The sequence below is a fragment of the Quercus robur genome, chromosome 9 (assembly GCF_932294415.1).
Source record: "Quercus robur chromosome 9, dhQueRobu3.1, whole genome shotgun sequence".
In the NCBI taxonomy this organism is placed as follows: domain Eukaryota; kingdom Viridiplantae; phylum Streptophyta; class Magnoliopsida; order Fagales; family Fagaceae; genus Quercus; species Quercus robur.
In genome coordinates this window covers 51,467,643-51,483,550 of record NC_065542.1, presented here as the reverse complement: position 1 = coordinate 51,483,550, position 15,908 = coordinate 51,467,643, and the positions used below count along the sequence as shown (strand labels likewise).

General features: G+C 31.8%; 1 protein-coding gene across 1 annotated transcript; it reads right to left on the bottom strand.

The window, feature by feature from the left end:
• Positions 1-534: 534 nt before the first annotated feature.
• On the bottom strand, positions 535-10,246 carry LOC126701177 (receptor-like protein 19). Its single transcript, XM_050399297.1, has 3 exons — positions 9,862-10,246; positions 8,857-9,721; positions 535-910 (listed from the first exon to the last, which is right to left on the bottom strand). Exons 1-3 carry the CDS (start codon positions 10,244-10,246, stop codon positions 535-537), a joined length of 1,626 nt encoding a protein of 541 aa, XP_050255254.1.
• Between the last annotated feature and the right edge of the window lie 5,662 nt (positions 10,247-15,908).

The following is a 15,908-nucleotide window of genomic DNA, read 5'->3' as shown; positions in this document are numbered from 1 at the left end:
AAAAAGAAATGAAAATTTGTTATTTTTCTTTTAAAGAAGTTCTACATTAACTTGAATACGGTGATATGAAACATGCCAAGTCAATTAGCATACCGAAGGAAATCTTATTCATCTAAGAAAGAGAGAAAACATATCATTAATTTTTTATTACTCTGTAGTTAGAGTTTGAGTGTGCATTGTGGAATGGGTTGAGTCCCACATTAGGTGTTTACTAGGTGATTCTTGGGTTTTTAAGTGATTGTAAGGAGTTCCAATTGCAACTTGACTAGTCCTTTTGGGGATATAAGTGCAGATGTCGCTAACACTTTGCTCGGGTCATTACAAATGGTATCGGAGCAAACCTAATATCGCCATGTAGCTCAAGGACACTCTACCACAATGTAGGCCCTGATGAGGATGTCGTGAATTTAAGTGGAGGAAATTATGAGCCCTGATAAAGACGTTAGGAATTTATGTAGGGGAAATTGTGATACCCCAAATAGGATTATTTAGGTGTGTATGTGGACATATGTTGAATTCCACATTGGGTGTTTACTAGCTGAATCTTAGGTTTGACAACTCATAACACTCTTCAACGTGCTCCAGCCCAAGAAAGTCTTTGTGCTCAATCACAGTAACTTCAATACCTACAGTGTGTTCTTGTTCCATGCCAATAGCTACTGGCTCTTGTGGCTTTGTTTGTACTTCAGTTCCCATTGATTCAAGACTCGATAGCTCTTTTTTTTTTTCGGTTGAGGCTTTAGTATTCTCCTTCAATTTTGAGAGTTCTTTCATGGCCTTATGAGATTTGGAAAACACCTTGACCTTCTTTGAAACTTCGTTCATCATTTGCCGTAATTCTTTCAATATTTCTCGTAGATCATAGTCTCCCATCTTAACATTGACGTATTTGATACCACTTGTTAAGAACCTAATGCAAAGTGTATGGAAATGAATAAGAATTGCATGAGATTTGACTATATTCATAACAATCACTCTCCAATGAATTATTAAGTTCTGGACAATATATTTAGTTGTTTATATTAAAAATAAAATTATTGAGAACTTTAGTTCAACTTTGATACTTGATTATTTTAGTTCTCTAAAAGAGCGAAGACTACAGTTTTAATCATTGAATATTTCATAAGTCGATTGTAGATTATTTTACTTCTCTAAAAGAGTGTAGACTACAATTGTTATTGTAGTTGTCTTGTTTATCATTGTAATTTTTTGATATGGATGTTTAGAATAGTAAACTTTCAGATGGTTCTTACTGGGAATGGATGAGAATTATATGAAAAGGCATGGGAATTGCATGAATTTTGACTAAATTTGAGGTAATCACCCTCCAAAGAGTTATTGAGAGAGAAAGACATCCCATGTTAAGCCATGGTAGGAATATGTAAATTTCTTCCTAATTATCGCTTTCTTTTCCCAAAATTCTTTTAATCTTTTATCGTTATATTTTTAATTGACTTCCTTTTGTTTACGAAAAAATATAATTCTTAATTCTTGTTCATGTTTGATTTCACTCAAAATAGTGTTATTAATTCAATATATTATTTACCCTTATTATAATTTAGTTTTCACAGTTTAGGTTTAGAACTATTGATATAGTTTTTAAAAGAAAACATATCAACAAGAATTACCTTTGAATTCTACAACTGAAACTTCAATTCCCAAAGCGCGTCCTATGAATCTCCAAGGAGGAGTTTTTGTAGACAATTTAGTTGTCTACATTAAAAATGAAATTATTGAGAACTTTAGTTCAGATTTGATACTTAATTATTTTAGTTCTCTAAAAGAGTGTAGATTACAAATTTACAATTATAATCACTGAATATTTCAAAACTCGATTGTAGATTATTTTAGTTCTCTAAAGTAGTGTAGACTACAATTGTTATTGTTGTTGTCTTGTTTATCTTCATTTTTCTTTTTCTTTTTTCATATGGATGTTAAGAATATATTCCTTAACGGAGACCTTGTTGAAGAGGTTTATATTTGAGCTTCACTAGACTGTACACATCCAAGCAATAAAGTTTAGTGCCCCCAAAGCACAATTTACTTTTTTTTAGTTTTAGTTTTGCTATATAAAAAAATTTTCTACAAAAGTTTAAATAATGGTTGGGACAGTACTTACCCAAAGTGTGTTCTCTAATCTATATTAAAATGAATATTATATTACACTTATCAATTATCAAACTTCATAATGAATCATCAAAACATAAGTTAGCAAACGTAAGTATTGTTTATTACTATTCTTAAAGCTGTCTTGTATTTACATGAAAGCATAGTTTTCATATAGAGTGGATATTCTTCTGTTGGACTGTGCCTTGTCTTTTACTTAGCACTACATTAGAAAGTAAACTAAGTTATGTCAATTTTTGTAAAGGAACACAGCTAAGCTTAACATGAACAGAATGGTCGTATTTAAGACAAAACACATACAGAGAGAAAGTGAGAGAGAGATTATATATTGTAATTTAATTGGGATTTCAAAGTGATGGTCGAGTGCTTTTCTTTAATTTGCACTTTTTAAGATTAGTTTATTAATTAACATCAATTTCTATAATATCTTCTTTGCTTTGCTTTGTTTTTATGTGTTATTAAATGAGAGATTATTGTTGGAATATGGTCGGTGTGTTGTCCAAAACCATAGGTTTCTAAAACTATGGGCGCAAAGCAAACCCCCTAAACCACGGAGATTGAAGAAATTGCTTTCGTCTCTCCTCAGTCCTCACTACATGTAGGAAGCCTCCTATAACTCCCAGGCTTAGCCTCCGTTTTATTCTAAGGTTTTATTTTATTTTTTTGTAAATTTTTTTTCATTTATATATTTTTTTTATGCTTAGGGCAATTCAAAGTTGCCAAACAATAAAATTCATTTGGAAAGTTATGCCAAATACAATGGTTAAGAGAATTTATGTAATTTTTTCTCCCTCTTACTGGAAATAAATCTTATTCTCCCATTATTATAATTATCAAATTATGAAAAATACAACTATTAATTTAATTTATAAAAAATAAAGATTAAAAAAAAAAAAAAACTTATATGTAGACTTGGAACTAGCTAATGTCTAGTGTTTTTATGCACTGAGTTCGCGTGTTTAATAATTGCCACGTGTCTATGCTTTAATGAGTCTAATGCATAAAAATACTGGACCTAATTCTTGTTTGGCAAACCCATAATAACACAACAAATAATAATAATAATTTATTTTTGTAGCAAATACTTGTTTCGTATGAACATGAAAGAAATATCCTGTGCGCTCACACGCACAAAAGAAGAAGAAGACATGCAAGTTGGAAATTGGAATAGGATGACAAATTGAAAAAAAAAAATTGCAACTAAACTGGGCAATATAAGCAGAAATGCACAATCTTGGTGCAAAGGTTAACGACTCAGCCCTACCTTGGTATAGCCCATTATTGTTGGGCTCACTGAGAAAAGCAGTAAAGCCATTTTAGTTATGCATTGAACTTATTACTCAAATGACCAATTAATCAACACAGATCTTCAGGACTATCATTGGGCCCAACTAATTTGGGCATCCTTATTCCTTACCCTTATTAGTTACTACTTGACATTTTTTTTGTTTCCTTATTCCTTATTCCATACTAGCCTCATCACACATGCTTCGCGCGTGTAATGGGGTTTGTTTGTTTTTTTTTTTTTTTTTTTTTTTTTTTTGGATTAGTGAAAACATTGGGTTTAGTGGTCCTAATTTATAGCCAAAAAAAAAAAAGTCTTTATTTTTTATATATATTTTTTATTTTGAGAATCTAATTTATAAATAGATAAAATAATTTGAAAATTAACAGGAAAATGACCCTACTTTTTAGGCAATGTTTTAGTGGGAGTTACAATTGTATTTTTACCGAATTATCTTTTAGTTTTATCTCTGCATAAATATAGGTTTTTAGGGGCATTTTTGAACAAAAAAAATGAGGATTCCAAACAGGAGAAACCCCTTAAATAATAGTATAGATTATTCCTCACCAATTAATCAACATCATTTTTGTCTTCACAACTTAATTACTTCGGCTTTCCCAACATCATGCTCTCTATCATCAGGTGAAGATAATAATTAGTTTTTGGTATAGGTAGAGTTTGAATCTCAAATATTTTATTTGACGACAAATAACTTTATCGGTTGAATTAATTAGAATTCACAAATTTTATGAAATTGTTTTATTATAACATAATTCTAGTTGGATTAGAATTTTAAATTTCCTAAGACTTAGGTAATAGATAATTAATGATTGTAAACAGTTGTCGCAAAAAGATGATAGGAGCCAACTTTTATTATATAAAATAAAATAAAATATGATAGTATATGTATATGATTTTACTATTTCTTTGTTTAGAAGCATTTGGTGGGCCGTAATAACTAATAATGGCTTGAGAATTTCACTAACTTCATTTGGTCCAACAGAAAAAGGGATACCTTGTCATATACCCTTTAGCATACACATTCTAAATTTACTTGCATATGAATGAGAGGTATATTTGAAAGAGGAAGGCCGGGTCTCATGTAACAGTTCTTTTCAATGTTTATGTTCAACGATTTGTTAGACAGGTATGTATGTCACAATATCATGGCCCATGAGTTCTTAGGATGCTCTAAAATATAGGGACTCAATTTTGTAACTCACTCATCGTTAAAGACTTTGTAATTCAATGACATTGTCTCATCTCTTTTACGAGAGGAAAAAAAAAAAAAGTCTCCTTCCATTTTTGTAATTGTCAAATTATTTATTAAAAAAAAAAAACACTTAGATCCAGACACAACAAGACTTAATAATAATAGTAGTAACATAATAAAAATAATAAAGAAATAATTTATTTTTGAAGCAAATACGTATTTTGTATGAACATGAAAGACATGGCCTACCCAGCCCAAAAAAGAAAGACATGGCCTAGATTGCAAGTTGGAAGAGGATGTTAGAATAAAGATTGCAACACATGCCAAGCTGGGTTAACGTAATCGCAATCTTGGTCCAAAGGTTAAGGACTTAGCCCTACCTTTGTATATAGCCCATTAGTTTTCTGTGTTGAATAAATCGTATGTTTGGGCTCAGTCAGAATAATCAGTAAAAACATTTTAGTTTTGCATTGAACTTATTACTTGACCGCCAATGGCCAATTAATCAACATGGGTCTTCAGGACTGTCATTGGGACCAACTTATTTGGGCATCCTTATTCCTTACCCTTACTTACCCCTCACCATTTTTTCTTTCGCCTTTTCTTTTTTTTTTTTTTAAAAAAAAAATTCATCTTTTGTGGTGGCTTCATTCCAATGCCATGGAACATCTTCATTATCTTCATCAATGTTTAGCCAGGAAATTAAGATTGTCCCACAAACCATCTTTTAAATTTAATGATATATACATCTTTAAATTTGTAAAATTTAATTTAATCTATAAAATAGACGAAATAGGCAGGACTTGAAATAGAGATGATCCTTTTCTTTCATGATCACCTCTACCCGATACAGAACATTGTATTGCATGGCTTCCTCTTGAGTCTTGACTCAGCCTTTCTTAAACTAATTACCGTTGGTAGTGTTGTAGGAAACCTATGAATGGTAGATGGTTGAGGGGCATTTCTCTAAACTTTAAGAATCAGACTCTAGGTTTATTGTTTCTTTACAAACCTCCTCTTGTCACTCACTAAGTCACTATCTTGTTGCTTTGGCTACTCTTGTTTTGGATTGCAGAGAATTAAATGTGCAGGCCATGGAGGGTGGTTTCATGTCATGCACGCATACCGTGAAACATACTTTTAGGCAGACATTTTGGCACAGAAGGGCAGAACCCAATATGAACAACTTGTAGAATATCAACAATATCCTTCTTCTTTTTTCTTTCCTTTTTTTTAACGTTTGGTTGGACTTGAGGGATTTGGGTACAAACTAATTTTATTCAGTATGGTCCTACTCCTATGCTATAAATTTTGAGTGGCCAAATAAAAACAACAAAAAGGAAAGGCCAATTTAATGGCACATGCAATGAAGAATATAAAAACCATATGTACATTTAAATTAGTCAAAATAATTAATTATATATGAATTTGCTAAAAGTAATATTTTCATATTTATAGTTATATCAATATTAACCATTTAGGTTATGTTTAGTAACAGTTTTTATTTTCTATTTCCAAAAACTTGTTTTTGGGAATATAAAGAAAAAAGAAAAAAATTTCTTGTATTTTTGAAATAAAAAACATGTTTGGTTAGTTGAAATTAAAAAGATAGTTTTTTGAAGAAAAAAATAGAAAATACTAAAATATGTTTTTACTAGGATTTGAACTCTAATGCTAACTCATTAAATGAGATAGATTCATTAAATTAAATGTGTGTTTTCATTGACTTTTGAAAAATTAGAAACTAAAAACAACATTTTGCATGTTTTCAGTTTCCTTCACAAATTGAGTTTTGAGAACAGTTTTTATTTTCAGTCCATTTTGGTTTCCCAAACAAGTTTTTTAGTCTCAAAAATAGAAAATTATTTTTGAAAATATAAAATAAAGGGGAAAATAGTTACCAAACATATCCGTAGCTTCCTTAGCTCACTTCAATAGAATAAATGAATTTATTTTATAGTATTAATTATTTATAAATAATGAAAATTTAAGGTCATTTTTCTAAAACTTATATAATGAATAATTGATTTGAAATAGAGAAATACTACGTTCACAATATTTACATAAATAAATTGTTTTACGATAAACTACGTATCTAGTCCCTATCCTATACACTATATTTCAATTTGATTTATATCCTTTCAATTGTGTTAATTTGGTCCCTAACCTTTCAATATCGTGACGATTTAGTCTCTGCCGTTACTTTTTAGATGAAAATTAATGACGTGTCTAATGACTAAAATAAAAAATTAGCTTCCTAATGTGAGAATAAATTAAATTTTATTTTGGTCGTTTGCCATGTCAGCAATTTTCATCTAAGATATCACAGCAATGGGCCAAATTGACACATTTGAAAGGTTAGAGACCAAATTGAAATATGGTGTTAAGGATAAGGGCCCAAATTTGTAATTTACCCAAAATCTTAAGTGGCAAGTTGTTATGGATTGTTATTAGTGGACAAAAAAGTAACTTTAGTGGTAGACTTAAATGGGTGTGATTCCATGTGATACACCTAATATGCTCAACCAGCTCTTTCCTTAGCCAAATTAGGCGACTACCTCCAAAATTCCAAATTGTGGAAGACCCCTAATTTTATCAAATTAGGTAAGTTCTTTGATTCCCAAACAAATTAAAAAAAAAAATTATGTAAAATGAATAAATTAAATTTCAAATTGTAGCCAAAGAATTGGAGGGGGGGGGGGGGGGGGGGGTGGACGTCTGAGAGAAGAAAAATCTGGAAAGGAGCTAGGCTAATAAAATTTTTTTGGTCTAAAAGGAGGCTAATAAACTAAACCCGAAATATAGCCAAAAAATAAGGAAACAATTATGCCAGAAATATAGCAAAAAAATACATCTAAGATAAAATTATAAATAAATAAATAAATAAATAAATAAAAAAAGTCAGGAAAGGAGTTTGTGACCTAGAAGCTGAAATCTCTCTCTCAACAAAACATAAAAATCTCAACAAAAAAAAAAAAAAAAAGAAGCTCAAAATTATTTTTTTTCCCCTTTCAATCTTCGCTTAGGCCCAAAATGCATAGAGCCACCCCTGCTAATATGCATCTTAATCAAGCCATCAATCAATAGAAATGAAAGCTAAACACATATAATACCCTCAAATATATTTGTGATCTTGACATGATAATTCTAGGAAGAAGAATACTACGCATACTCTCAAATATATTTGTAATCTGGACATGATTATAGGAAGAAGAATAATACACCATAATTCATATAAGCATGATTCATTTCTTTATAACCACCTACATCCTAACGTTTTGGCACAAGTTAAAGGCTCATAATCTTCTCAAAATCTTAGTAGAGTATAAGGTCCCCAATTCCCCATCACTTTCAACAATACCTTGTGAGTAATATAGATTAAAATTATAGAATATATGTTGTGTGTATATATATATATATATATGTATATACATGGATAGGTTGTAATAATAATGTTTGAGTTTGAAGAATATTGTTTCATAAAGTGAAAATTCAAGTTCTGGAATTTTCTAAGTGAAAATTCGAAATTCATTTTTGATCGAGCTTTGGCTCGATCGATTGAAATGGTAAGAAAATAATCCTGGAGCTTCTGGATGAATCGATCGCTATTCGATTCCTGTTTGATCGATCGAAAGTCGTAAAACAGAATTTTCTGCAGAATTAATTTTCTGGTAATTGTTCTAAATGTTTGAAGAGGTATCAAGATTTGTGAACGGTTTTATGAAACATTTTGACTCTCTATACGTGCCTTTTGATGATATATAACCCTATGGGCATAAATAGAGGCTTATGTTCACTTTAAAATGTAAGTTAGAGAGAAACACAAGAAATCCTATGATTATTCTCCAAAATTGCTATCTGCAGAACCCAACATTTTGGTTGTATCCTGAGGATAAATTTGCGATAACCCTTTAGCAACAATAGCGTTTGGGCAAATATTGTTTAAGGATAACAATTTTGTGCCTCCAAGTTATCTATATTCTGTTTGTCTTTTATGTTAATAATGTTCTTCCATTATTACTTTGTGTATTATTCCCAACAATATATACAGTAAATGATTTATATTGTTGCTACTTCTAAGACAAATTTATACAAAACCATAGCACAGTATTAATCTAAATAGAAGCTTGTTAAGCTCACCTTAGCACAGTAAACGGTTTTCTTCACCTAGGTCTTTGATTGTTAGGCCGTCTCATCTTTCCATTTCACCTCCTTCAAGGCTTCAACGAACCTTACAAGCCAGTGAGGTTTTCCTATTTTAAACACAATATATCCCATAGTCATTTCAATGACCAATCCACATCCGTAGCCCATTAACACACTCTTCCAACCAAATCCACTTGCAAACATTGAATCATTGTCTTCTTCGAATATTGATGGTGGCGGTGGTGGTGATTGTGTCTCATCAGTACTACATTTCATTGACAATGGAAATCCACACAATTCCAAATTCCCATCATATGAGACATTTTGAAATGTATTAAATTGTTTTCCTTGAGGTATAGGTCCCGTAAGCAAGTTTTGTGAAAGATTTAACGCAGCCAAAAATTTCATACTTGTCAATTGCATAGGAATTTCTCCGGTAAGCATATTTGAAGAAAGGTCTAAGGATTCAAGCATTGACAAATTTGCCAATGATGATGGAATATGTCCCTTTAGTCTATTATGGGAAAAGTTGAGCACTTGAAGAAACTTCAACGTTCCAAGTACTTTTGGAATTTTTCCATAAAACATGTTCCTCGATAGATCAATGACAGAGAAGATGGTTAAGATTTTCTTTAGCGGTAGTACATTTCCCTTCATTGCTATTATGACCGAGTCTTGGTATTGAAGAAACAAATAATTTTCCATGACATACTCCCTAGGCAAGCCATGGTAAAAGTTTTCCCCAATATATTTTGGATCATCTTCATTTTCATTGGTTGTTAGAGCTTTCAAGTCTTTGAAAAAATGGGAAGGTAAAGGACCAATAAACTTGTTGTGAGACAGGTCAAGAATTCGTAGTTTAGAGAAAAACATCCCACTAGTCTCATAATTTTCAATGGGACCATGAAATTTGTTGGATCTCAAGACAAGAACTTGTAACTTCAGAAGAGCTACCAACCAATAAGGGAATGAATCATTTATCTTGTTATTCCCAAGGCTAGAACTTCCAAATCAATACAACTGACAAAAGATTTTGGTAATAGGCCTTCTAAAAGATTGCCATTAAAGGCAAGAGTTCTCAGCCTATTACCTTTTGCAAAATTTTCAGGTATGATGCCGTGGAAATTATTCATCCGCAAATTCATCACTGAGATAGAATTACTGAAGTTTCCCAAACATGATGGAATTGTACCACTCAAATTATTATTAGAGATGTCCAAGATTGTAAGGAAAGTTGTATTGCAAATCATAGATGGGATCTCCCCACGTAATCTATTGTTCGATGTGAAAAAGTTGTGCATAAAAGATGGTAGAACAGGAACCTTGCCATGTAGTAGATTGGCATGAAGGTCAAGAGTTTCAAGCTTTTCTAGCTTTCTGAACATATCAATGTCCACAATGCCCGTCAAGTCATTTGATGAAATATCAAGATATGAAAGATTAGCAAGATTAGAGAGACTTTGGAATAGAGCCATAAAGCTTGTTATTACTTAATGCTAGAACCTCCAATGAATTGCTAAACTAAAATTTACCAAAACTACTGAGCTGGTTGTATGACAAGAAAACTGAGGTGAGTTATGTAAGGTTGATCAAAAAACTCGGAATCTTACCTTGAATGTTGTTTTCTTTGAGGCCAAGAAAATTGAGATCCTTCAAGTATGAAAGTGATGATGGGATTTGGCCCGTGAAGCTGTTATTTCCAAATAAAATCTCTGTAACTCTCATGAGATTGCCAAGCCACATGGGTATTGCTCCTATAAAATTGCAATTTTATGAGTTCAAAAGATTTCTAAGCAATATACATTAATAACTAAAACTTCTGATAGAATCTTACCACTAAGATTATTGGATCATATATCCAATGAGGAGAGTGCCTTGAGATTTGAAAGCGATAATGGAATCTCACTAGCAAAATTGTTTGCTGATAAATTCAAAAGGGTGAGTTGTGTAAGGTTACCAAGCCATGTAGGAATCGGCCCGTAAAAATTACATCCACTTATAATCAAATGCCTTAAGAATTTTAGCTCACCAATTGATTTTGGTAATTCTCTTGAGTCATGAATCGTGTAAGAGACATCCAAAAACCTTAGGGCCTTGCTTGAATTTACCATAGGAAAAAACCATGAGAGTTAAGGATTATTTGCTAATCTAAGCTCACGTAGGTTTGGTAGGTGAAAAATGTAATCAATCAGCCTCCCATGCAATAAACAATTGTTGAGAGAAAGGGATGTCAAAGAAGAAGACAAATTCATGAAAGAACTTAACGAAACAGAGGACATGTCAACATGATCAAGATGAAGTTCCCTTAGCTTGGTCAAATTTTGAACAAGTCTCTTGACAATTGATGTTTCGAGGCTAACATTTCCATAGCCAGAGAGGTCCAATGAGGCCAATTGGGAGAGGTGGGATAACTCATATGGGACTTGGCCAGGAAACATAGAGTAAGAAGGGTTAAGATATCTTAACCTAGAAAGTTGGCCAAACCCAAATGAAATTGGTGAATGATTGAAGTAGTTGTAAGCGAGGTTGAGATGTTGCAAGTGAGGAAGATGAATGTTGACACCCTATTTTGCAACCCGCATTTAACCTCACATGGAGGGTAAAAGGGTAATTTCACCTTGGAAATGTGCATTTTGATTCTGGTCATTAGATCCTTAATCTCATTTCACCAAAATGATCTTGATGTTGTAACGATCAAATCGATTGGTCATAAGCCCTAATCGGACCATCAGATTGAAAGTTATCATCAAATCAAGTTTTAATGGCTGAGATGCATTATCACAAATTGAGTCCAACTATATGTGATTATGAACAATTGATTTCAATTGGTTATAAATATAATCAATTTGAGAATGATGATGTGTCATAATTTGATTGGTTAGGACTACATTTTATGGTAGGGTTGCACACACCTAATTAACTAGATAGTTAAACATTAATTATTCAATGAGTAATTTGTACAATTATCTTTTAATTAGGATAAATTTGGAACCAATTAAGTCTAAAATGGGAGTGACTGGAGCTATTTAATGTTAATTGGGAGTTAATTTGGAACCTATTAATGTTAATTGTGCTGAAACCATTTTCTAACAAATAACATTTGCTCACTATTTCATCAATATCTCTCAGAATGTTTTGAATCTGTAAATGAGGTTAATTTTCCCAGAAACTAGACATCCGGGGCTTCAATTTTAGCACAAGAATGAGATAATTCCGATCAGAATTGAGTTAGATATGATTTTTCGAAGTTGGCTCTACAGACTGTTACAGCAGCTACGGGAAAATTGAACTTTGCTTGTTTCTCACTCTCATCAATCTCCACATTTAATGCACCAAATTTCTCCAAAGGCTAAAATGAGGTACAAATTCATGATTCTTTGTTAACCCTCATTAAATGGCCTTCTATTCATATTTCCTCCACCACTATTATATAAACCCTTCCTCTTCTTCATTTCAAGGCACACAAAAAAAACCCCCCCTCTCTTCTCTTTTCTTGAGTTCTAGTGAAATTAAGTAATCTTGTCATATTTTGGTATTCCTGAGACTCAAGGTATTGAGTGAGACTTATTCTCCCTTTCCTAATTCTTCTTCCTCCACCCTTAGGACCTCCATCAAGAGTTCTCTCCTCCACCATATGAATCTTGTATGAAAGTATAATCCCCTTCCCTAACTGTTTGTTTATGTTGCCATGATGAGAATTTAAGATTAAAGCATGATAATTCCCTTGAATATGTTTGAATGTTCTTAATTTTTCTTATGTATTCTTCGCATGTTCTTGGTTGTTCATTACATATTCATGCATATCACTAGATTTAATCTTAAATCCACATCAAAAATATGAAAAACATGTTTGTTTAATAATTGTTTCAAATCCTTGAATCTAGGTTATCACCATCCACACACATTCACTTGAATTTATTTTTCAATCCAAATTCAATGTTTAATAAATTAAATTAGGATTTATCACATGCACAGACATTAAATTCAATATGCAAATTAATTGATAACATATTGGATGATGTGATATGAATATTGGCCACCATAGTCTAGAAGACCGGTTTCACCGGGCAAGGTGGGTGCCTAATACCTTCCCACCTTGTAACATAGCCTTCAAGCTTAGATCAAGGGTTAGTAGATCAAATGCTTATCCATGTAATTTTCGATTTTTAGATTGTAACTAGGAAACAAAATCATGTACTTTATCTTAGATTGTATCTAGGACCAAAGCCATGTAATTTTCCTATGATCAATGTAAATTCAATTTCAAATTAATAAAATGAGGAATTTTTCAATTATGGTTTTCTTATTTTTCCAATAATTAAATAAGTGGCAACTCCATTATAAAACCCTTAATCTAAAGGGAAAAATATAACTAGTCGAACCTCCATTTTGAGAGGCAATAACACGACTCCACCCATTCATATGGGTTTGGCCCAACATCCTATAAAAACGGGCTGGGGACCGTGTCTCTCACAATGAAATAGAAAACTATTAGAGAGAATGGTACCATTAAGCTAGCTACAACTGAGGTCAAGGTCAATCACATCCCCCCTTGTGTTGTCACACATAACCCTATCCCATGAGCAACAATCAATGTCCTGTTTCCAAGACTCCATTTTTGGATAAGAATGATGACCAGCTGCCTCACAAAAGGAAGAAACTTCTTTCGAAAAATAAAACAATTGCTTAAATTGGAGCAATGCAGAACTTTGGTGTTGGGAGCACACTAGTGTTGAAGATGATGATGAAAAAGATTGTTGAGAAAACAAGAACAGCAAGAGATGGAAGAGTTTAGAGAGCCTCATCATTCCTAATGAGATCATCAGTACATATAATGAATGTTGTGAATGGAGAGCTGGAAGGTGAGTGTAATACCCAGAAAAAAAAAAGTAAGGTTATTTAAGTAAATTTGTTTATGGGGTCAAATTTATAATTAATATTTCTAAGGGGTTTCTAGAAAATAAGGTTGAAACCCTAGCTATATATATAAGCTTATTATGTCAACGTATATGAAGAGATGTTTTGAGAGAGGAGACTACCGAAATTACTCTAGAAGAGAAGGTTTAACTGCACAATTGAGGTAAGAGCTTAAGAATTTCTTTCTTGTCAAATCTAAGTTTTATTTAGAATTAGAGTATTTTTTTATGTGGGTATTTTGGCTAATAGTGAGACTTAAATAAAAAATAAATAAAAAATCCAATGAAATATGATGATGTAAACGAAGAAGGAATTAGATCTTTTTTTTTTTTCCCTGCCGGTGTTGCGTTAACCGTAAGTGCTACATAGGTTTACCGAATTGAGTTTTGGTGAATAGCAAAAAGTTATGGTGTAGGCCGGTAGTCTGATAATTACGGAGGTAAAATATATGTGTCAAATAGTATTTTCTGTAGAAGCATGTCAGGAGCTTGATTCTAGTTTGATATAGTGCTTTTCTTAGTTTTGTCCTCATGCCAAAAGAGAACTATGGTCGGCGGCACTGGCAGGAAAGAAAAAAAAAATACATTTATATATGTATATATGATAAATGGAATTACCACCTTGAGTAAGCAACGCCAGCTCCTTTTCTTTATGGTTATTATTATTATTATATTTGTTTATTTGGTTGGTTGAGGCGTAAAAGGGAAATCAGTAGGTCTAACATAAGTGATTATATATATATATATATATATATATATATATATCAACTCCCGAATATAATAATGGGTGATGTACTTTTGGCCCTTTATGCCTGTAGGTATGGTGTAACTATAGACTTGATTCCTAGGACCTATTAGTGGCAGAAATAAAGAGAGCAAAAATATTGTAAATTACGTGGGATTTTGGTGTGAGTGGATAATGGGCAATTATTGGTTTTTTTGAATAGTCTCTCTTCTTATAAGTTTTCTTGAATAATTGATTATTGAGTATAGTGTTTGAAAATTGTTCTAGGTGATATCTAAAGATTTTAGAGGAATTGTTAAGGAAAAGTTTCTTTTGGAATAGCTTTTGGAGGTAAGTAACCTTATCCTAATTGGTTTTATTTTGCGTAATTCTAACTACTGAAAATTGTTTACAGTAGTTATAATTTTATTTCCATTGTATTATTGATTTCAAGTAAAGAATTATCACAAATATATCTAACTACTGAATATATGATGTATTTTATTTAATTGTTTTTTTTTTTGCTATATTGATTTTAAGTAAAGAAAATAGAAATATCACAAATATATTTGAATATTGAATATATGATTATATATACGTATTTGAATAAGATATATTTTTGTTAGAAACTATGATTTGATATATATGATTATGGACAATCTGACTATGAATTGATTCTGATACCCAAACTAATGGGGGTTATTCATTGGTATTCTGATACCCAAACCAATGAGGGTTATTCATTGGTACTCTGATTCCCAGCCAATGGGGGTTATTCATTGGTATTCTGATACCCAGCCAATGGGGGTTATTCATTGGTACTCTGATGCCCAGTCACGGAGATATAGTGTGACCATAGTCATAAGATTGTCACGGGGATATAGCGTGACCATAGTCATAAGATTGTTAAGAATATGAATTATGTTTGAGTATTTGAACTATTTTGAATCCTTAAAACTACATATGTGATTTTGGAAATGTTTGAGTATTTAACTATTTTGAGTCACTTAAATTGCTTATGTATTTTTTGGAACCTATTATAAGTTATAGCTTTTGATACATGAAAAACTAACTCTCTTCTAAACCATCTATGATATAGTTGTAAGATTAAAGTATGTGATTTATGTGCAACTTATTATTTTGAGACTACGAAACTTCTTCAGCATTTTGAAAACACATAGAATATTATAACTTTGAAAACACATATTACATCTTATACTTTACAGATCTATTGCTTGATAGAACTTATTAGGATTTTGGTTACTTATTGAGTTTTCAACTCACCCCGCCTTTTCCCCTCCAGTTTCAGATTGTGAAGAATAGCAAGTTTTGAGAGTTTTGATGTTATGTTGTGAGCAGGAAAAGAAACTTAGTGATTTTGGGATTGGATGGTCTTCTAATTGTTTTATATTTATTAGCCAATTGGCATTATGTACATGAGGTTTGGATTTTGTTCCTATTAAATTATTAGAGATCTATTTTATAAAGAAATTGTTG

Coding starts and splice junctions, on each gene's coding strand:
- LOC126701177 (XM_050399297.1), bottom strand. CDS start 10,246: ATGGCTCTATTCCAAAGTCTCTCTAATCTTGCTAATCTTTCATATCTT. Junction 9,722..9,861: donor ACCTGAAAATTTTGCAAAAG/GTAATAGGCTGA, acceptor ATTGGTTGGTAG/CTCTTCTGAAGTTACAAGTT. Junction 911..8,856: donor AAACCTCACTGGCTTGTAAG/GTTCGTTGAAGC, acceptor ACTTTGCATTAG/GTTCTTAACAAGTGGTATCA.